The 23,801-nt window shown below is 37.3% G+C and overlaps 2 protein-coding genes across 2 annotated transcripts in view; one reads left to right on the plus strand and one right to left on the minus strand.

The window, feature by feature from the left end:
- Positions 1 to 23,801, plus strand: part of LOC145482657 (5'-3' exoribonuclease 1-like) — a 252,391-nt gene that overhangs the window by 94,075 nt on the left and 134,515 nt on the right. The window contains exons 21-22 of the mRNA XM_081461264.1: positions 19,287 to 19,393; positions 22,784 to 22,897. Coding sequence (XP_081317390.1) covers positions 19,287 to 19,393; positions 22,784 to 22,897 — 221 coding nt within the window. The remainder of the gene's footprint in view (positions 1 to 19,286; positions 19,394 to 22,783; positions 22,898 to 23,801) is intronic.
- LOC145482719 (protein CFDP2-like) overlaps positions 1 to 23,801 on the minus strand; it is a 67,687-nt gene that overhangs the window by 35,701 nt on the left and 8,185 nt on the right. The window lies entirely within an intron of this gene.

Genomic DNA, 23,801 nt, shown 5'->3' on the forward strand with positions numbered 1-23,801 from the left:
ATACTGGATACCCTATTTGCTACGATTTGCCACTATTTGCCACTATTCGAGGCTGTTCGCCACTATTCACACTATATGAGACTATTTGCACTATTTGTACTATTCGGTATTTGGGACTATTCGCTGTTCGCTATTCGTGACTATTTGCTACTCGCTATTCAGGTTTTCCAGATACCCTTTGCGGCTTAGCTATATGCCAACCAGCTAACAGGAGCTTAAATACTAACAAAATAACTGAATTCAAATTTCAAAATGTTTCATAACTATGTTTCACTTCTCATTAAGTAATGTTTTATTTACCTTTTATTATTTCCACTCCATTCTTACAGTACTTCCTTGTCGAGCTCATTTGCATATTGTCACAAACAAACATTAGTTTGATGCAAACAGAGCTTTTCCGACAGAGTCCTTTACAGAGATCACTTCTTTGGCAAGCTTTAGATAACTTTGAATTCAATTGGAAAAATGCATCTCTACAAACAGTGACTTTTGAGACCCTACTGCTGAGGTATGACTTGACTAGGGGGAGTTGAAATTTGGCTCCTGGTCACATGAGATAAGCCACAGAAGTTTAGTCAATGTTGTTTTATTGTTAGAGGTTAGAACTATTCTATGTAGAAATATCATGTCATTTCCCGTTGTTTCTAGCTTGCATCAAGTGATCAAACTTGACGTGCATTTCTACTTCAAACTTGAACACTTTTCATTGTCTGACAGTTTGGTTAACATATCTCATAAACAATAGACAGTTGAACCAAACTGTTGCACATGGTTAATGTACTAATGATGTTGTACAAGTGTGCAAAGTTTCAGGGGAATCGGTGATGTGCGCTGTAGACTTCCCTGCATGGTCCTCAGGTGGACTCCCCTTTAATTGAAGTTTAATATTTGGTTGAAAGTTGAAGTTTGGTTGTCTTTGGTAATGACTCGTAAAAATCACATGACAAAGCACATCACTGAGCACATGGTTTAAACTTTGCAATTTGCCATTTTGATGAGGTTGGGGCGTTCTTTTTATGAATGGAAGTGTTCATGATCAGTCTCATGTACTGTATATTCAGGGGCAGAGAGGTCTAGAAAACCCTTGACTCGCTGAGGTTATTTGAAGGGCTAGGAGACATACCAAGTGTATGTTGAAAACCGCTCACTGGGGCTATGCCATAACTATAGAAAGGGAGAAAAGCAGTTACAAATCCAAACCAAATGTCAGCAAATCAAAGCGAAATACCGGCAAATCAAAGCCAAAAACAATTTATCAAATCTTTGCTGAGTTGAGTAGGTACCATCAAATGTATCTTAAACACGAGCAAACATGTGAGTGCAACAGTTCTATGAATGATCAGCATACCAAAAATTAAAAGTAAATTACTCAATCAGGAATGATTGTTAAGAATATCAACCGATAATCCAGCGACCTCTCATGCTTTGTACACAGCTGAAATGAAATGTAGGATGTCAAGGGGCAGGCTTGTTTCTAAGTGTAGGTCTCATTATAGAAGAAATGGTGAAAGAGACCCTCTAGAATTCCTTATAGAAAAGTTATCAGACTATTCAGAAAGACAAGAATTATTCAAGTTGTTGCCAAATCATACCTGAAGAAGTGTATTCCAAGTTCTTCTAAGTTAAAACTTGTGATGTATGAGTTTAATCGTCATCATTTCTGTGAACGATTTGGAAGATGAAAGTGTGTATTGTCCTCAAAAAAGTGCTTTGTCAGGCAAAACCTTGTACACATCTGTTGTGCGACTGAGAACATTAAAGCATAAGAAGTCTATTTTGCATGTCTGTTGATGAGAGAATGGTAAAGGTGTTAAAACAGTGTCAGTTACAAACCTATCATGTAGCTCATAGGGTTCTGTCTCTAAGTGGTGACATTGAAGAGAACCCAGGTCCATCGCATCAATGCAGTGTCAATACTAATTTATCAGATAACATTCTAGCTGTTTCACTACTAGAATCTCGGTCGTCCACATTACATGTAAATAGAACTGCAGTTACTGTTGGAGGAGGAGGTTAGTGCTTTTTTCGAGCTCTATCACATCAACTCTGTGGCAATCCCAATAACCATTCTCATATGCATAGCCATGGTGTTCAGTATTTACAACATTACTCTGAACAGTTTATAGAGGGTAATGCTGACTATTCTTGGCAGGATTTTTTGAATAACATGTCATGTCAGGGAACATGGGTGGATGCAATTATTATTCAAGCAGTGGCCAATTGTCTCAAGTTATCAATTCATATTGCTGAATCAAATGAAACTTTCATTCCTGTAACTGTTGTTCAGCCAATGAATATGACAAGAGGATGCACATACATTTACATTGGGCACATTAGTGAAATGCAATGTGTGTCGACAGCAGAAGAAAGAAGTTCTGATTTAAGTATAATAAACTGTGCAGTCAAATTTCAGTGGGAGGCAAAGTTGTTATTGATAGAAATGAAAAATGCGGAGATTTTATCAAGGAGTACATGAAAAAGAGAAGAGGTGATACAGAATTCAGAAGAAAAGATAATGAAATTCTCAGACAAAAAAGATACAACAATATTGAACAAACTAGGGAGAAAAAGAGAAGAGCAAAATGACCAACCCAGAACATGTAAGGGAAATTGGTAAACAGTCCTTTAGAAAACGGAAAGCATAGAATCCAGAACACATAAGGGAAATTGGTAAACAGTCCTTCGGAAAACAGAAAGAAGAGAATCCAGAACACACCTGGGAAATTAACAAAAAGTCCTTTAGAAAATGGAAAGCATAGAATCCAGAACACATAAGGGAAATTCAAAAACAAACTAAAAGAAAACAGAAAGCAGAAAATCCAGAACATACGTGTAGCAGACAAACAAACGAAAATGTAGTCTCCTCCGCAACCTTTTTGGGATGTCATGCAATGCTCCCCCAAAGAAATGGCTGCTCACATCCGAACAACATTCTTTTCACGAAATTAGCCAATCACCGCTTCCGTTCCATTTTCAAGAAACGTTTTCGTACCAAATTCGCTCTTTGAAACTTGTCCAATCAGAGAATGTTTTTTATCTTTCTATCCCGTCCTGGGAGATGTCACAAATGAACATACAGATTTCTGCCTTTTGTTTAGGGACGCCGAAAAATACCTGCGACGCTTGAACGAGCTTTCTATGTAGCTGAAGACTCTTCAAAGTTCAAGCTTGTCGAGAAGGAAGATATCTATTTTATCTTAATAAAGGAACCAGGAAATCAAGTAGCTTCACTCGATTTGTTGACAACAAGTTCTGAGTGCATCTCTTTCCTCCTGATTTCAATCTGTAGGAAGTGTTTAGCTCTTGATTGATGCTTGCAATTTGACATTTCCAGAAAATATATATTCTCTCATTAGCTGAACATAGCAATGAGCAGATGAAACTTTTGTACTTAGAGCTTTCATTTACATTTTTTTCGTCCATCATGATCGTAGCCTGTGACCAATAAAGTTGAAAGTTGATAGTTGATAGCCTGTGAACACTGCCTACTTTTGGCGATGTGCGTCTTGAAACAAAAGCCAGAAATCCCTCGTGTGTTCGCACTGCAGACCTTTTCGCGTGAAAGCTTATGTCATTCACACTTTGCTATTATGTGATTGGTCTGTTTAACAGAGCACAAACAAACCACAAACACAAAAGGAAAAGAATGTGGTTTGGATGTGAACAGCCGTTTCTTTGGGGGGAGCGTTGCGTGACATCCCAAAAAATGGCTGCAGAGGAGACTAATAAAAATGTTAAAGTAAGAAAAACAGTTGCCAATCTACATGCAACTGCACCACCCACTGAAATACCATTTCAAAATATGCAAAATCCATCACAACCACAGAGAAATGAAGACAATATAATTTCCATGATAAATTTACTTCACAGTAACATTTAAATGTGGCCCAGAATACATTTGCACCTGTTGTGACCAGTTGTGGTACAGGTCCTCAGTAGTGAAATGTGATGCTAACAAGTGCAAGTCTTGTGTCACTGGCTTAAAAAGTGTAAATAATATTGAATGGATTTGCACAAGTTGTGACTCAAATCTAAAGATAGGCAAGTTGCCCATCTGTCCCAAAACCAAGAAAATAAATTTTCCTGAGATACCTGAATTGTTAAATTTGACACCATTAAAAGAACAGCTAACATCTTGTATCCTATTCATGCACATCCATGAACTGCCAAGAGGTGGCTAGTTGTCTGTTCATGGAAATATTGTCAATGTACCAAGTGATGTAAATTTAACTGGGCACTGCCTGCTAAGGCTCATGAATGAATCACAGACCATTCCAATAAAACTTAAAAGATGTCTCAGCTATAAGTATCATTATCAGTTTCAGAATGCTAGACCTAAGAAAGTGTTAGATACGGCCAAATATCTTGTAGACACAAGTGATTTACACCTTTTGCTGTTCATTTACAGAAAATATCCATTCATTTGTATCCAAGTTTGTTTCAGTATGGTTAATATACTCACATTAACACTAATATGACCTTCATTTGCGTGTAAGGAATGTTCAAAAATAACATTTGCATATGTATTAAAATTCAAAATCATCAAAAGATAAACAATACCTTCCTTTGACATTCATTGGCTGTAAAAGTATCTTCATTTTTGTCGAAATAAAATTCATTGTCATGAAACGACAATCATGTACACTTTTGGACAATCCTTTTTCAACAAAAAACTTTCAATAACAGAATTTGCATGAGCACTCACAATCAATTGCATTATTATACAACCATATCCGTGAAAGTGACAACCTTTAGTACGTTGAGACTGACATTACCGTGTTTTCACCTAACGTTAAGAGGAAACAATAGCTCATTAGCGTAATTCTTTTGAACAGAGATTTTGCGCCCAATTTTTCCCGAAAATTTGATTATAGAACTACGTGTAGGGACCATATGTCCTTTTTTTAATCGTATTTTCACAATCCTCCCCTTCCAGATATAACTCAGAGGGTGCACTACAGTATACATGTGATAAAGTGACGGTTAGATTTCCCCACAAATGCCACGAAGAAATAGAATCCCATTTGAACACAGTGAAAGAATAATCAGGGCCTAAATGTGGGCAATGGTATCGTTTCATGCAAACATATTTGCCACGATGCCTCAGTAGTGAGGCATTTGAGGAATAAATTGTTCAGCAAAATTGATATTCTCTCTTCCAGAAATAAATGTTATTATGGCTGTAATGTTTGTCTCACTGCACTTAAGATTGTCACCTTGATGGATATGGTTGTATAATAATGCAATTGATTGTGAGTGCTCATGCAAATTGTGCTATTGAAAGTCTTTTGTTGAAAAAGGATTGTCCAAAAGTGTACATGATTGTCGTTTCATGACAACGAATTTTGTTTTGACAAAAATGAAAATACACTTACAGCCAATGAATCTCAAAGGAAGGTATTGTTTATCTTTTGATGATTTTGAATGTTAATGCATATGCAAGTGTTATTCTTGAATGTTCCTTACATGCAAATGAAGGTCATATTGGTGTTAATGAGAGTATATTGACCATAATGAAACAAATTTGGACTCAAATGAATGGATATTTTCTGTAAATGAACAGCAAAAGGTGTATTTAAAAGTGAAGGCATAGAAGTGCAAAATGCATGCCTAGATAACATAAGTTTGAAGTCTAGTGCCCATGAAGACTGGAGTGAGTTTTTCCAAACTCCTGACACATCAAGTGGTGGTTTGCAAACTGAGGAAATTGTTGAAAAAGATAACACACAGGACATTATTTCCACTGCTGATATTGATAATACAGGCGATGAAAAAGGTGATAGTGACGGCTGGTGTGAACTTGATGAATGCCCTTCAGGGGTTACAGATGCACTATTCCTGGAAGCAGAGGTAGCAGAAAATGCAGCAGAATTATTTCTTTTGTACCCAGAGAAAGGAAACAAACCATTAAGAATTTTTATGGATAAATATTCTGAATATCTAAGTCTATAGCTGTAATTCTTATAACACATTTCTTCTTTCAAAACTTGACAAAACTTAGAAATGGACACCAAAAACTTTTAACAGAATAGAAACCACAATAATTGTTTTCCATCACGGACCTGAGTCTGTGTCCTTGCAAACGTGTGTAAATTTGCATGCCACTTGTCGGCCCATTGTGAAAGACCTGTAACGCAAGTTTTGTTGTAGAGATCAAGTACTTCGACAGACCTCAATAGAAAACAATGATATTGTCTTGTTTCAACATCTCTCTTCAGAGTAGAGCACCAAGTTTATTTTAATATTATGTCCTGTCTGTATTTCTGTCGAGGAAAGTTTTCCTTTGGTTCTCAGCAAACGTGTGCACGCAGTCTATTGGCCGTTCGAATCAGAAAGGTTGAATGTTTGTTTTGAATGAACAAACATATAATTCCAGCCATTTGGAGACCTGAATCCTATCAGATACCATTGGCTGATCGAATGGCTGATTAGTTTTGTGTGAAAAAAAAGAAGCAGCAAACCTTTGCCTTAAGTTATTCTCAGCAATGGGAGTTGATGATATCAACTTGCAGGAGATTGATACTGCACACAGAGCACCGGGAAGACAACCAACAAACAAGTTCAATGCAATTATATGCAAATTTGTTAGACGCCTGACCAAAGACAGAGTAATGTCTTTATGGAGGGAGGCTTTTAATTTGTGGCCTGAGGACATAGGATTTGATGCGGAACAGACCTGCCAGATTAGAGTGTATGACCACCTGACACCAAAGACCCAAGACCTTCTCTTCCAAGCCTCTAGCTGCAAGAGAGCTTACCAGTTTAACTTTTGCTGGGCAAAGAATGGTCTTGTTTTCTGCTAAAGTCAGAGTCTTCACCTGTCATGAAATTACAATGCATTGATGATATGCGTATTCTAGAGCAAAGCCTACGTTCTGCTCAAGACAACGACGATGGATACTTGATGAGCTAAGTACTTTATTCTTATAGGGGTCTGTTATCCTTTAGTGATGGCTTCTGATCGACAAGTCTCGAGAAAAATTAATGTGAACAGAAACCTTCTTCATGAATTACCTTATTTATGGTGTAAATATTGCTATCGCCCATGGCCTGTTCAATAACAATGCTTCAATCTCTCGCACACCTAATACTTACCTTGAGAAATTGCACAGTATATATGATCTCGACTTTTTTCTCCCTAAATACAGGCACAGATACTTCGATCAACCCCGATTCTAACATCCTTAATCAACACATTCGAAATGTGTATTATTCCCCAAATAGTTTTTATAACCACAAACGCTCTTTGCATAGCTCTCATTGTAAAAATGGTGGGTTCTCTATTTTCCACAATAATATTAGGAGCTTAAAAAGAAATCTTGAAAGTCTCCAAACTCACTTGCTTAGCGAATTAGATCTTCAGTTTAGTATAATTGCATTAACTGAAACCAGAATAACGAATTTAAAGGAAATTGATTTTAATCCAAACATTAGTGGCTATGTTTTTGAGTATGTCCCGACACCTCTGTCTGCTGGAGGTGTGGGAATTTATATCAATGAGAATCTTGATTATACCGTAGTTGAAAGAACATCTAATCCAGCATTCCAGGCTTCATGGATAGAAATTCTTGTTCCAAACAAAAAGAATGTTATTTGTGGCATATTGTATAGACAACACAATTTTTCGGAGAGTTTTTCTTTCTTATTTTAATGAAACAGTTGAACGGTTTAATGCCTGTGACAAAACTGTTTACATAGTTGGCGACTTCAACATCGACCTCCTCAAATCTGAAAGCTGCAATTATGCGCATAATTTTCTACTCTCATTGCAGAACTATTCTTTTATCCCCTTAATAGATAAACCTACAAGAGTTTACGGAAATTCCGCTACCCTAATTGATAACATACTTGTAAATAATACAACCAATCTCTTATCCTGTGGTAATATAATTTCAGATATCAGTGATCACTTTTCGTAGTTCTGTGTAATGTCAAATAACCTAATGAAAAGGAGTGTTAACAGATCTAAAAAAGTCCGTGATTTTTCGCCCTTTTCAGAAGTTAAATTTTTAGCGGAGGTCTCAAATATTAACTGGAATGAAATAACTTCTCTACCAAATATGAACACCGATAAATTGTTTTCAAAATTTTACAACAAACTCAACAAGGTAGTTAACACCCATGTGCCCTTTAAAGCTGTCTCAAAATGCAGAGTAAGACAACTTTCTAAACCATAGATTACCAAGGGTATAAAGAAGTCAATCAAAATTAAGCACAGCCTATACCATTCTAACTTTAAAGATCAATATAGACTATACAGAAATAAAATTACAACTCTAATTAGACTAAGTAAGAAACAATATTTTCATAACTATTTTCAATGGAATATTTTCAGCATGAAGAAGACCTGATCAGGTATAAGTGAACTCATTAATTGCAGAAGGAAAAAAAATGAAAAAAATCCCTGCCCTAAAGGATGAAAGCAGCGGTCGTTTAATCTACAATCAGAAGGAATTACCTTCCATCCTGAACAAACACTTTGCTTCATGTGGAGCAGTTTTAGCTACTAAGCTACCCCACTCGGAACGCCATTTTTTGGAATTTCTTGTTAATAATCCAAAGACCTTTTATTTTGATCCTGTCACTCTTGGTGAAGTAGAATCGGAGATATTGCTATTACCTTCGAACAAGTCACATGGAGTTTACTTGTGCCCTGTTAGTATTTTAAAAGTTCGAAAATGTTTTATTAGTCAACCACTAATGGAAATAATGAATGCTTCGATCCTTGAGGGAACCTTTCCTAGTAAATTAAAGCTAGCTAAAGTGGTCCCTGTCTTCAAAAGTGGTGAAGATACCGACCCCAATAATTATCGTCCTATATCGCTGCTCTCTATATTCAACAGAATCCTTGAAAGACTAATGTACAAGTGTTTAAAATCGTTCTTTGAGATAGATGGTCTGTTTTATGAGTCACAGTACGGTTTTAGAGAGAAACACTCCACACAGCATGCATTAATTGATATAGTAAATAAGATCCAAAACAACATGGACAAAGGGATGTTCTCTACTGGAGTGTTTATCGATCTGAAAAAGGCGTTTGACATGGTTGATCATGAAATTCTATTAGATAAGTTGTACCGCTATGGAATCAGAGGAATTATACTAGAATGGTTCTCATCCTATCTTAAGGGAAGATCCCAAGTAACCCAAATCGATGGGCATGTCTCACCTAAAGAACTAAATCCTTGTGGTGTCCCCCAGGGATCTGTGTTGGGTCCTCTCTTATTTCTTATTTATATTAATGATATTCACAAATCTTCTGATGAATTAAATTTCTTTCTTTTTGCGGACGACACCACTATCCTATTTGCTCACAAAAATTTAAAAGGACTTGAACAAGTAGTTAACTCAGAGTTGAGTAAAGTTTCGGAGTGGTTAATTGTAAATAAGCTTACTCTAAATATCAAGAAATCCAATTTTGTTATCTTTTGTCCAAGCCAGAAGAAGATTAATAAGGAAATTAGTATCAAAATGTATGATAACAGTGCCAATAAGTTCTGTTCTCTAAATCATAAAGATTTTGTGAAATTTCTGGGAATTCTTATTGAAAAGTGGAAGCACCATATCGACTTTATCTCATTGAAAATAAGTAAGACTATTGGAATTCTAGCCAGACTAAGACACTTTGTTCCAACTGAAACTCTTTTAATGATTTATCGCTCGCTTATTCTGCCATATTTATCCTACGGGATTTGTGTATGGTGTCGCACAGCCAAGTCGTACATTGGCAAACTACTTGTTCTCCAAAAACGAGTTCTTCGACTGATTTATTTTGCACCCAGTGATGCTCATGCTATTCCTCTTTTCATTCAATCAAAGATTTTACCTGTAAATATGATCTATTTTGACGCGGTTGTGAATCTCATGCATGATATTTGGAAACAACTAGCCCCTTCACCTATCAGAGATCTTTTCACTAGGTCAAGTGAAATTCATGGGTGCAACACAAGGCATGCCACAAGAGGGAATTATCTTCGGAAAGAAGTTAAGTCGGAAATTTTCAAACGCTCTTTTTCGAGAACTGGAGCAATATTGTGGAATCAAATTTCTCCAGACTGGAGAGATTTATCTAAACCAATCTTTAAGAAAACAATTTGTAGATTTTTATTTGAGACTCTTTCAGATAGGGATGAATATGTTGAAGTAGACACCCTGACTCAAGTTCTTAAAGTTAGTTCCTGATTAATCTTAACCCATAGTTTAGTGTATATCTGTAAATCATAGCTCCTAGTGTCAATCAGAATATATAAATGTACTTGTATTAAACGGATAATGGATAGCAGCAGCCATTCGAACAGCTGAATACTATTTTTTCCAAATGGGTAACATCAGCCGTTCGCACCACCACAGTTTCTTTCAAAAACCCCATCAAATGTTTTCTGTCCAAAATTTTTGAAAAGTTAAGGAGACTCTGAACCCTACTTACAGAATTTTTTTAAACTTTGCCAAAAGTTGCATCTTATAAAGCTTGTCAAAAGTTTATAATATAAAAAAATTCACCATGCCGTTTTTGAATTGTAAGCCCCTGAAGCTGTAATTTAGGGTGTTTTAGGAGGTTATACTGTTGCTATGGTAAACTATTGTGTCACAGAAATGATAACGACATGTTCACCAATGATTGGGCGGGTTTTTGATACCATGATTGTAGCATCAAGTGATAAAGAGTGGTTATAATGAACGACCCATCAAAATCTAAGTGTTGGAAACTGTTTTGAGCCACTTTGAAACACAATACATCGTCCACCCTTGTCAAATGTAATAGCATGATCATTTCATTTGCAATGCCTTCTTATCCAAATGTTACTTTGTTTCTCTGTTACCTTATTAGCGAACACTGAGCTACTGCTCGTACACTAAAATTAATATGAAAGTCAACCACAAAATTCCCTAAACCAGATAACATTAAACATAAACCAAAAAATAATTTCATCTGTTCAATTTGTGAGTTTGTTCACAGAGCACTGATATTGACAATAAACAGCAAAAAAATGATTTGAACCCATTGTACACATTCTGAATGGTTGTGAAGGTGAATTAATCAACATGACACGAGCGTGGGACAAAGAAAAAATTCTGAATCCCCGACAAGAATCGAACCCATGACCTCCCGAACACCGTGCGGGCGCTCTTTCCACTGAGCTATGAGAACTCGTGGAGAGCAAGGTCATTTAACTGAGTTCATATATGACAGGTGTCCTGCATGCTGCTAGGATCAACGCTATCGAATTCATCGTGAGTAGTGATAAGTTAATAAAGATGGTGAATTTTAAGCTCGGTAATGAAATGTGAAGGTGAATTAATCAACATGACACGAGCGTGGGACAAAGAAAAATTCTGAATCCCCGACAGGAATCGAACCCATGACCTCCCGAACACCGCGCGGGCGCTCTTTCCACTGAGCTACGAGGACTCGTGGAGAGCAAGGTCATTTAACTGAGTTCATACATGACAGGTGTCCTGCATACTGCTAGGATCAACGCGTTGATCCTAGCAGTATGCAGGACACCTGTCATGTATGAACTCAGTTAAATGACCTTGCTCTCCACGAGTCCTCGTAGCTCAGTGGAAAGAGCGCCCGCGCGGTGTTCGGGAGGTCATGGGTTCGATTCCTGTCGGGGATTCAGAATTTTTCTTTGTCCCACGCTCGTGTCATGTTGATTAATTCACCTTCACATTTCATTACCGAGCTTAAAATTCACCATCTTTATTAACTTATCACTACTCACGATGAATTCGATAGCGTTGATCCTAGCAGCATGCAGGACACCTGTCATATATGAACTCAGTTAAATGACCTTGCTCTCCACGAGTTCTCATAGCTCAGTGGAAAGAGCGCCCGCACGGTGTTCGGGAGGTCATGGGTTCGATTCTTGTCGGGGATTCAGGGGTTGTTTTGTTGTTTATTTCTGTCACTTTTGCCTCGTGGTTTAGCATTGTATTATCGCATTGGGTTAAAATTTATAGCAGTAGTCATTGAGCCACTCAGAGTTGTTTTGTTCATGAAAAGAACTTCTCGAAAGTGTTCAAAATTATTTCTGGAAAATGATTTTTTAACCGCGTGGCCATGGGCCGAGTGCGGTTCATGTTTTACCCATGGTTTATTTATTTTTTTTTTTTTGGCAGTGACCAGACCCAAATCCCCTATTATCCAAATTTTGAGTCATGCAACATGTGATATTTTTCCCCCAGAAGCTGTTAAAACATTAATACATGGACAATTTTACAGATATTGTTTTCTTTGTTGTGGGTATAATATATTTTCTTTTGGTTTTATCGAAGCGTTGGATTCAAAGGGAGTAGTAAATATGCTAAAAAAAGTATTATGTCAGCCATAGAACGCGTTGACGTTGCAGCTTTCACTTTCACTACGTGACAAATAAGATCGTGTTTACTTTGCAAGTTTATTTCGCCGGAAGCGACGGTCATTAATTTATTTGCAATTTTGCAAGTATTTCTTGTGGTTTTAAGCAAATGAAGTAAATTCTTTGGCTGTTTCATCGCAGTGAGTTCATAGATCAGAAGGAAAATTAAATATTGCAAGCCAAGCAAAGAACATGTCAGAACATGTAAGGATTATGTCATTGGTAGGGAAATAACCACTGTACTAAAGATAGCCGTGGATAATGCAATTCTTGAATTATGTGACTCGTGTGACTTCTTTGCTAGCCCTTTACTCAAGGGAAAAAACAGTTAAATTTAATTGTGACTTTTAAGAAAGAAAGCTGTTGTTAATAGTGTTCGTATCTTCATGCTAATACATATCCTGAAGAAAGTTCCAGATTAAGACTATTACGTCATCGGAGATTTCACAACAGCTACGACTGATGGTGCAATAATACAGTTTGTGTTGATCAAGTGATGTGGTGTCTACAGTAATCATTGAATCATCAAGGATTACTTTGGAATGGGCACTGCGTTGCAACTGTAGTACTAAGAAAACAGTTAAATTTTAAAAGCGCAGCTATAAGATCTAACAGATCTTCTTGTTGTCACTGAACTAGTCTTTGGAGTTTTTTCAATCTTTTTGCTGGACTGTGAAAAGCTGTTTTGTATGGACTGGATTCAAAATGATTTTTTTTTTGCTTGCATCATCATTGTCGATGAAAATCATTTCTTCCAGTGGCAAACAGTCCTAAAACATGAACCAAATTGCATTTTTTTAGTTTCAAACTTATCTTGTGACTGGTAGAAAACTCCCAGGTGGTGTTCAGGTTGAAACTGTCAAATTCCAGCAGTCAATTCAGTTGCAGATATGTAAAAGTTTTGGCAGAGTGAAGAAAAAAGAGGTAAAAATAATAATGTAGCGGCTAACAGCTTCAATTGTTCACTTGGTGATACAAGCATGAAATTTGGCGGGAACATTCTAAATTGTCTATTCGTTCATTCTAGTCGATTAGCCGCTTGAAATTTGCATTAACAAGAGTTTTTTGCAAAATGGCTAAAAATGGGTGTGACGTGATAAAATGGTGGCCATTTTAAGTAATATCCTTACTTCTGACTCATCTTGAAGCAACATTTGAGCAGTTTATTACTCCCTGATTACAATGTTTTACTGCTAGCATCCTTTAGATACAATTAACTATTCCATACATCTTTCAGTTTCTGAAAATGTCCAAACAATTCTAAAGAATTCTTTCTTTAACGGGTGCTCATGATCTCATAGTACTGTTATATACATGTTACATTACGTGCTTATCCGGTATCCAGTACGGTAATTCAATACGCCCAGTAGTTTCTCAGCTGGGTAATTCCCAAACAATTCTTTTTTAAACAACCTCTGATCACGTATAAGCTTTCAAATACACAAGTTACATTACATGCCTACTTCAACCGAATTCTGATATTCAGGACAGCAATTCATTATGCCCAGCAGTTTCTAGCTGGCTAATTCAAAAACAGCTTTTCAAACAAGCTTTTGATTTTGTAACAGTGTCAAATAGTGCTGCCATACAATTTACATTGCATGCCTACTATAGTCAATGACCAGTTGGAGCTACTTTTCACACAAACAGCCACACAAAGCTGTACAGTTCGGCTCAGAACAAAGACATTTGCACCTTCCACAACAGTCCTTCCTGCAGCCACATCTGATTAGTTCTCGACAACTTTCAGCAACTGATGGAATGTCAGTCCAAAGTATCTGCCATGTGTCACCTCGCCTACTCCATCCCTAATTAGCTGGACTTTTTGTGACAGGTCGAGGGAGAGTGGCTTGACCCCAGATAATTGTTCCTTGGTAGGCAGCATGCTTTGAATGTAGCTTGAGGGCAAACTGAGGTGGTATTGCATCATACAGCCTCTGTTTGCGAGCGAAGAAATTCAGTCTTGCATCCTTCACACTTGTATCTGCAATGGACCTGTCATACATGACCACAACAAAATGCTCTAGACTCTGCAGATCAGTGTCGTCAAGAGCTGTCACATACTGACTGAGTTTGGTGAAGGTGGTCGAGACCCCTTTACACTCCTTTGCCATGGAAGGCAGACACACTGTCACATCACGTGAATGTGTAAAAGAATGGGAGTTCACTGGCTTTCTCTGGACCAATTGTGGTTACCAGTTCGTGCACTGGAATCAATCGAAAATTTCCTCCTTGACCAAATGTAATCCACATTTTTTCCAGGCTCGTGGCAATAACTACCACATGCGTGTCGTTTGCCTTAATCATTAAAGCCTTACTGCCGTCCATTGCCGCAGGTCATGCGTGCACAAAAATACGTGGGTCTGACTCTTTGTGCATACCTGGTGCTAAATCTTCTAACGCAATTACGCGATTGTAGCAGACGTATTCCAAGCACGGCATGTCTGCTTCAGACAAGCGGTCCGCACGAAAATGGAAAAGTTCAGTCTTGTTGTTGTTATCTCTCAGAAAGCTTTTCCAATTTCAGGGAGTCTTGCTGGTTAGTGTAACCCTTCTTTGTATCCCTTTGCCCCTTTTGGATTGTGCCTCTACTTTCAGGCTGGACTCCTTATACACATCAAACACAATGTCAACTCTTTGGTACTTGGTAGAATATGATCTACCTCTTGGAAGGATGTCCTCATTGGCGTAGTCATCAAATGTCTTTGACGCATGTGGGGGTTGGGAGTCGATAAGAGCTCAGTGATCCATCTATGGTGATTGCATCTGCCTCTGGTTCTGTGTTTGGCATCAAAGTCTTAGACTCAAGTATCTCAACCAGTTGGGATTTCTGGCATGTGTGAAGTTTCCCACTGTCACTGAGGGAAGCTGGAGCTGACTGGTTTTCGTGCTGGAAGAAATCATGCAAATCATACTGTCTGCTTTGACATGAAATGAAGAGTTGGGAAAATAGGTGACAGTCCTCTTTTAGTGTCCTTTCCTTGGAACTTACGGCACTGGAAATTTCCTCTTGCTTGAAGAAAGTGATCTTGTTCTTACTATTTGATAAAACAAGGTGTACTCTTCTTTCTTCAGTCCTTCATTGAAGGATTGGAACTGATCTTTTTTTTTACACTACTAAGAATTCTTACAATACTAACATTACCTAATATCACTGACGCCACTACTGACATTACTTACAATACGACCGTTACTTACACTACAATTACTACTAACACTACAATTACACACTACAACTACTACAGATACTCTGCCTACACAACTGATAACACAAATCTTGCTCTACATTGTACTCTAATTATGCAATTACTTTTTGTGTTAGCAAGATACTTTATATAAAATTACAATACAGGTATTTGAATTATCATAACTGTACATATAAATTTACATAATTTACATAGTTCCATATGATAGAAAGAAAAGAAAACAAACAAACAAGCAGCACTTACTCCTTTACAAAAAAAATTGGATTGTTATTCAAAACTAGGTTCCATTTTGCCTGAAAATGATTTGAGCTTAAGATGCTTTGAGAGGCTATAAGTGTTTCAATTTCATATTTTCTCTTGACTACATCTTCGAAAGGCAAAAAGAGAGGGATTTGTTTATTTTTGCGGCAATTCCATAAATAAATTTTACCTAAAATGATAAAGTAGTTGAACAGGTTAGATCTCTGATCTAATATTCGTAATATAATTTTAATATATTCCAGTTTTATTTGCTCCCTGGTTACTGTCAACCAAAAGTTTTCAAATTTAGTCCAAAATTCTGTTGAGAAGGAGCATCGATGAAAGAAATGTGCTAATGTTTCTCCAGAGGTTTGACAAAACGTACAAAGATCACTTTGAATCCTTCTTATTTTTGCTAATCGGGTATTCAAAAACAAAATGTCATTTAAAACTTTGAACTGAAAACATTGTACAAATGTTTCAAGAGCAACTGATTTTGCCAGTACAAATGCTTTTCAAGTCTCTTCTTCACTTAGGTTAAAATCTGACATTAGTTTACAGAACCCTCTTGAATGTTTTGCTTTTCTTGAATGAGAAAAGCATAAAAGTTTCTCCTCTTGCTCGAGAGAGGATCAAAATCTTTTTTACCACATTTAAACTCAAGTGTATTTAAAATGTTTCTATCAATGATGAGATTCCTTGAATACTTTGGCATGGAGCAACGAACAGCAAACCACGTCAAGTAATTTGAGCCTATTAGTCCCTTGTCCTTTGCTATGTTAAAGGATTCAACATTGTTCCGAGAATACATTAAATCACTGATTAAAATTACCCCAGCATTCATATTGTTATGATAACAGGTCAGTTTGCCGTCTATCTTTACATTACAATTATTCGGTAATCTTGTTGTAAAAATTTTTCTGAAAAGGCACTTCTTTGTTGAAACTGTAGTGTACCCCAAGAGCTTTTATGCTTTTGCACCATTTTAAAGATAAGGGTCTCTTGGGGCTGTCACGACACGAACCAATCCACATTGCCTCTGTTTTAGTATAATTAACCTTTAAATCTGATAGTTTTCCAAAATGATCAAGTAATTTAAAGAGATTTTGTGCAGATGTTAAATCAGATAAAATGGCAGTGAGGTTGTCTGCGTATTGGACAAGTTTCCATTCCTTTAAGTCTAATTTAATTCCTTTAATATCGATACTAGTTCGGATTGCAGCAGCTAAAGTCTCAATTGCAATCACAAATAGATATGGCGACAGAGGATTCCCTTGCCTAACACCTCTGCTTAACTCAAAGACAGGACCCTACAGCACCTCTCTGCCTCGGCTATGGTGCATAGCAACAAGTCTTGAATTAGCTGGATCAGCAATGTCCTTAGCTTTTTGTCTAATACGAGGAGGTCTGCGGACTCTTCTTCAAAAGGATTGCCCATTTCCACTTTCTTAAAGACTCCTATTTGAGCACTTCCGCCTCGTTTGTGATGCTTGCCACTGATTGTTGCATCTTAAGTTCCTGCAACCTCTTCGCAGCGAGCGACTAGGTGGCTCACCTCTGGTCCAGCTATCATCCACCTCCAGAGTGCTGTAGGGTCCTCTGTCAAGCCTATCGCTCCTCCATCATCCTTGATGACTGCATTGTTTTGTTCATGGGCTTGGTCGATTGCAATTGACGAGAATTCTTTGCAAGATTTGTGTTACATCTGGATGTTGTTGATCGATGGTCATCATATCTCTGCAGTGAATTTAAAGCCACCACACATAATTCACATTGTTGTTTGCAAAGAAATAGGGCAAAAGTTCTGCCAGCGCCTCACGATACAGGCAAAAGTTGGCTTCTCTGAATGAACGAACCTATGTTGGAATGGTAAGCTCTAGAGGTAAAACAAAATGCGAACTGTGGACTTTTGAGTCTTCATTTCTTACACCACTCTTCGAAATCAAGAACACCTTGTGGACTTTAAGATGTTTCTCTGCTATAGCTATTATATGCAGCTTTCCTCTGCTTGTATAGACAACATGCTGGGATATGATATGCTTGACAAGATCTGGTAACACTTGAGGCTTACAGATAAGATTCTATAGTACCAGATGAAGCAACTCCTGCCTCAACAAAAGCACTGGTCCAACCACTGTCCTGAAGTAAAGACTCTATCAATTTCAGAGCAGCCATTTCTATGTGAAGACCTATCTTTGAGATGAATCGTCTGAGAGGTTTAAAGTGCAAAAATCTTTAAAACATATGTCAACATTTCCACCAAAAACACAAGTAATATGTGTGGGTTGAAACTAAAATCTATTATCGTAATAACCTAAGTACAAAATTCTAAAATACTTACAGACATGCTCCACTTGCCATGATAATGCTGCCTCTTCTGCGACTCTTGATAGCAGGCAGACATTTTTGCCGGTAGCCAATGTTTTCTACTCAGCTATAGTATTTTTTTAGTTTCTTCGCTTGGTAATGAACTTTTGTACTGCAACATCATCAACTTCTCCTGTATAAGGCTGCGAATTAAGTCTATACCTAAAGTTAATGGCGGCCATGTTGAGATAAAGACCACCTATTTAGTAAATTGTAAAAAAAAGTGTTATACCGCCAAATTTGAAGTGGCTAATCGATCAGAATGAAAGAATACTTCATTTAGAACATTTCTGTGAAATTTCATGCTTGTATCATTGAGTGAACAATTTTGCCAAAAAAATGATGTTAGCCGCTACACTATAAGTAGCAGCTGCTGCACTGCCAGTTTGTTAGTGTTGCCCTAGGCTGATTGAAACATTCTTTGTCCTAAAGTTGGCTTCTAGCAATTTTAATATGACATTGAGTGTCCGTGAGCTCAATGGTGATTCATGTCTTCTTGATGTGAAATGAATTCATCACTAGACCACACTTGGAAACAAACTTTTCTTTGGCATGATTTCTTCATTGCTGATAAGCATGCACAAGTTTCGTGCAAGAGTTTTTTGTACAACCTTGTGTTAATTTATTGGTAGTTGATCTTGATCTTTTATGTTAGTGATTGGGAAAACAATATTTTTCAGTTGTGTAATTTAGTTGTTTGCTTTTTTGATTTGGAAAGATTTTTGTGAGTACATGTACATCTCAGTGCCAAAACAATTCTGTTGCCAGTGTTAACATGACAAAGTTGTGAAGTTCTAAATTATAAACACTAAATGCCTTGTATTGCATTAGATGGTATTCTATTGCATAATACACAAGATGAAAATTAATGATGTTAAAAGTCTTACCTGAAGGTGTAAAATAATTATGTGACCCTCCATACAAGAACATGTCTTATGAAACATGGCACTTTTGATGAAACTGAGTTTCAAAAGGGTTTTCAAAGGGTTTCAATTTCGTGAAACTGGGTTTCCAAAAGGTTTTTAAACAGTTTTCAAATGGTTTGTAATGGATTTCTTATGAGTTTCCAAAACGTTTCCAAAGTTTTAATTGATTATTTTTGTTTCATCAGATACCATCCTTAAATATAGCAAAGGAATTGCTGGGGGAAACTTGCTATGTTGGCTGGCCACATATGGTTGAAGCTCTAGTAATGGCTGTTTGTGATGGCAATAAAAGGTACAACATTGGTTCATCAATATTTTGATAAAACTACAGTATGTACAAGACTATTAATTTAAAGATACTCAAAAGAGAAAACAAGCATTTTCAATATAATTAAATTATATGATAAGTCATCTTTAGAATTAAGGTGACTGTCTGCAATGAGCATGCATTATTTTATACTTTGTGGACCACAATCACAAATGGTGGAAACCTGAGAAATGTCTGGGTCCAGTACATGAAATCAAAAGTCCTGTTTGTCTTTGAATACTTCTGCTTTCAATTCTTATGACTATTTACTTTATTTTTACTTATCATTGTAGGTTTGTTTAGGTAATGACTCCCACTTCTTGCAATCATAAGGATGATAGCTATATATGGACACAAAAATGTGTACCTTAAATTTTCACTAGACTGTCTTGTGATCATTTTGGTCAAGCACTCTAGTTTAGATTGGTCCTGGGAAATTACCAGCAAAAGGAACCCTTGAGGACCTAATCTAATAATGCACATAGAGAGGAAAATTCACTGTTAGCAGTAGCACAGTCAAATGTGTATTAAACTGTAAGCAGTCACCCTTAGAGAATGGCTGAGTCATTGTTCAGTGCAAGTTGATTGCTAAATACAAGATCCACAGAATGAGTGTCGAATATAATAAAAAATTCTTTTTTATGCCATAGTAATTGATTACTTAATGTGGTTTATTCAGAAACTTGCTTAAAGTGCCACTGAAACGAAATTTTCGTATGTGAGATTTTTGCTTAGTAATAAAGTTTCAACCTTACTTGGAAACACTGTGGACTTTTTTTTCGCATACGGTAAGCGAAAACTGCTTTTTCAGCCGTTCGAAGTTGGCTGGTTAAGCCCAAAATTGGCGGCCATCTTGGCGCGGCCAAAACAGCCTAGTGATGTGACTGGTTGTATTACTCTCATGCCGCGCTGAAAATTTAGAGTGATTATGGGAGAAGAGAATACTGTTCGAAGCCCCCCAAAAAACATCTTAAGGACATCTCAGAGCTGTAAAGCAGATAATAACAGTAGCCTTAGACAAGAAGAGTTGGAGAGTCGATCCTGGGGCTTTTCAGTCTATTTAATTGGATATTTGCAGGATATTTTATGTAAGCAAGCAAATGAGTGGGAGTTCTTGGATCGCAAAATGATCGGGACTCTTGGTGAAATGGCCACCACTCAATTAAACAATATCTACACTCATAAAGTAAAAAAGACATGAAAACAAGAGAAAGCGGCTTTTGAAATTATTATCCGGACTGCTGCTGCACGAATCGCAGCAACAACGCTTCGAGTTTCGAGTCGCTTCGCTTCGAGGAAACCGGACGCTTTGTGAGTTTCACCGCGGACGAGATTGTGCTACAGTGACCTTTAGTCCAGTTGCATCTGTTACATCCTACAAGTTATCAAATCAGCAACAATTTAAGAAACCCTCTTCTTTTATGTGAGGGAGCGAATTTAAACTATAAAGGTAAACTAAGCTGCCATGACCCTACAGGTATGTTTTCAGGAAACGAGAGAAAGCGTGACAATGTCGACGGCGAAAGATGATATATGCAAATTAGTTCAAATTCTGTTTAATAAACCTTCGAAAGGAGTGTAAACTAGTGACGTTTTAACGAATTGCTTTGAATTTGGATACCATTAAATGAAGATCATAGACATAAGTATGTGCTAAAGAACTCAAAGTAATCCATCGACCGTGAAATATTGCAATTGGGAGATACATGTAAAAGAGAAGCGAAATTCCCGCTTTGTTTACACTGATACGTATGCGGCAATAAAGCAAACGCTGCTGCGGATCACAATTTTCAAAGATACATTTTGTCTACCACAAGAACTCTCACTTATTAGTATCATAAAAAGATGCCCTCTGTGTGCAAAGAAGTACTTGACTCAAAGCTTGTGGACCGTTAATAACTTCGTGATTGTGCGGATGGCTGATGCGCCTACGGCTTTTACTGCAGTAAAGTTGCCGAGGATATATTCGAACCTTGTGTAATAGACCTTAGATAAATGTGAGAATCCAAATTCAGAACCAGGCTGAAAACAGACGACGAAATATCGTGTTTAGGCTTTAGGACGTGATATAAAAGTTGCCACACTTGTCTTCGAAATCTCCAATCGAGTACTCAAGATGTTCGAAAAGTAACTGAGCTGTTCTAATCTGTAGCATTTATTTTGGTGAATCTACACTCTTTGGCGCCCTCCAACGTTCATGATATGTATTTCCTGTCAAGACTGGACAGAAATTACAAGGTAGAAAACTAGCAGGTATCGACAATATGAAAAATAGACTTAATAAATCAAGTGAAAACAAGAGAGAATCTATAGCGCTTCTTGCGTGAATACAACCAGTGACGTCACAAGGTCCTTAAATTCGGTTCCAGAGCCCGGACACAGTTTTGCTCCAGAAAGTCGATTTCAGCAGCTAAAAAAAGCACTTTCCGTTAGGATTTGACAGAAATAAAGTTCACCATTATTTTAAGCACATTTGAAACTACAAATTGGGCTAATAAAAGAGAGTACAAAAATTTCGTTTCAGTGGCACTTTAAAAATACATTGACTCTGTTAATAAGCAACGACAACAAAATGGTGGTCCCATGTGAAAACAGACTAATAAAGCAGAGTTTCATGGTGTACTATATTATCTAACAGTTGGACTTCTACGACATTTACTATCCAAATTTTTGTGTGAAGCCTTGGAGCTGAATGGCTCATAACTGCGGGAGCTTATCCTGGTTTCTGTAGCATGAAGTGGCTAGGAGTATTTTTACTTGCCCTGGACGGGATGCTAGTCGATCTCAGGTCACTCCTCCGCAATTTGTTAGGTTTCCCCAACAATTTGCCGGTACCCATTTATACTCCTGGGTGGAGAGAGGCACTGTGAGAGTTAAGTGTCTTGCTCAAGAACACAACACAATGTCCCCAGCCAGGGCTCGAACCTGGACCGCTCGCTCCGGGAATGAGTGCACTAACCATGAGGCCACCATGCTTCCCACTCCAAAGTTTTGTACCAGTATAATATTATCAGTTCTTAGAAATTAAGATTTGATTTTGTGGATCAATTAGTTGACTTTTAGTCACTTCCTGGTGGCAGTTAAACTGGGCAAATTCTGTTCATTATTTGTTCATTATTTTTGAGAGCTAAATGCCTTATAATTTTACCTTGCATTTTGTTAAACTATGAATTTAAATTTGTTAAGGTCTTATATACAAATCTACCTGGAAGGCCCACATTTAATTGGGTCCAGTGATCAATCAAGAAAATATGGCACCATGTTGCTTTACATGCGATATGCCATACTTATTATGTCGTAAGACACCATATGTATATCCAGACAGGAGTGCAGGTTACTGCTAGCATACTTTTTAATTCTGTGTATTTTCTCTAGATTAACTCTGGAAAAGAAGAGTACAAACAAGTCTTCAAAGGAAATAATTCAGCAGGTCTTGACAGAGCTAGAGGTTAAAAGCTGGAAACATCAAGTCAAATGCATGAGAGAATAGTAAGTAGATATTCTGATTAATCTATGAATTTGTAAATAGTAAATCCAATCCATTGTATTTCACTAATTTTTTAATGTGCACATATTTATTATTTTAGTTACTTGGTTATTTATTTAGTTATTTTAGTATGATAGTTATGTAGTCTTGTGACTGAAAAACCCTTGAAGGGAGTTGCAATAAAGTAGTATGTATGTATGATTGTATCCTGGGCTGATGTGTCCACTCAAAGAAAATGTGGACCCTGTTTCCTATCTCAAGTCTTTTGGTCTCAGAGGTCTTTATCCCTTTTGATGCATAATCAGCAGAGTTGACTTCTGAATTGAATTGTTGGCATTTTGTTAGTTTGGATCCTTTTCTGATGTCAGCAATACAGTAAGCAACAAAGCTTAAAAAACCTTCAATTATTATCAATGAGTAAGATATCTCTCAGGATGATCTGATATCCTATGTATCATGGCTGCAGAGTCCATTCAAAAGCTCACAGCGTTCTCTCAGTGTGGCCTATTTATCTGACTCGTGATTTAACTTGTTCAATAACATAATTGCAGTCATTTCCATTTTAGGCATACTACTTGTTAGAGGTTTTACCCATCACATTCCCATTAGTGTTTGTTGATAAATTCATGAGAATCCTTGATGGCTGGCATTTTGTCTTCAAGAGGAAAGCTGAAAGGACATCTTTGGCACTTACATGCTTCCCTATTAAACCTTCCAAAGAGTGTTAAAACGGTTATCAAAAAGAGTAGGGCACGTAGTTCCCGGTGTTGTGGTCTGGCCTTGTCTCACGGGTTGGGGTTTTACATAGGGTTAACTTCATTGCACCTTTCCCCCTTGGACGGAATTGTCCAAGAAAAATTGCTATGACTATGACTAACCCCCCCCTCCAGATCTCTGTGTTCTACT

This window comes from Orbicella franksi, chromosome 3 (genome assembly GCF_964199315.1).
Source record: "Orbicella franksi chromosome 3, jaOrbFran1.1, whole genome shotgun sequence".
Classification (NCBI taxonomy): Eukaryota; Metazoa; Cnidaria; class Anthozoa; order Scleractinia; family Merulinidae; genus Orbicella; species Orbicella franksi.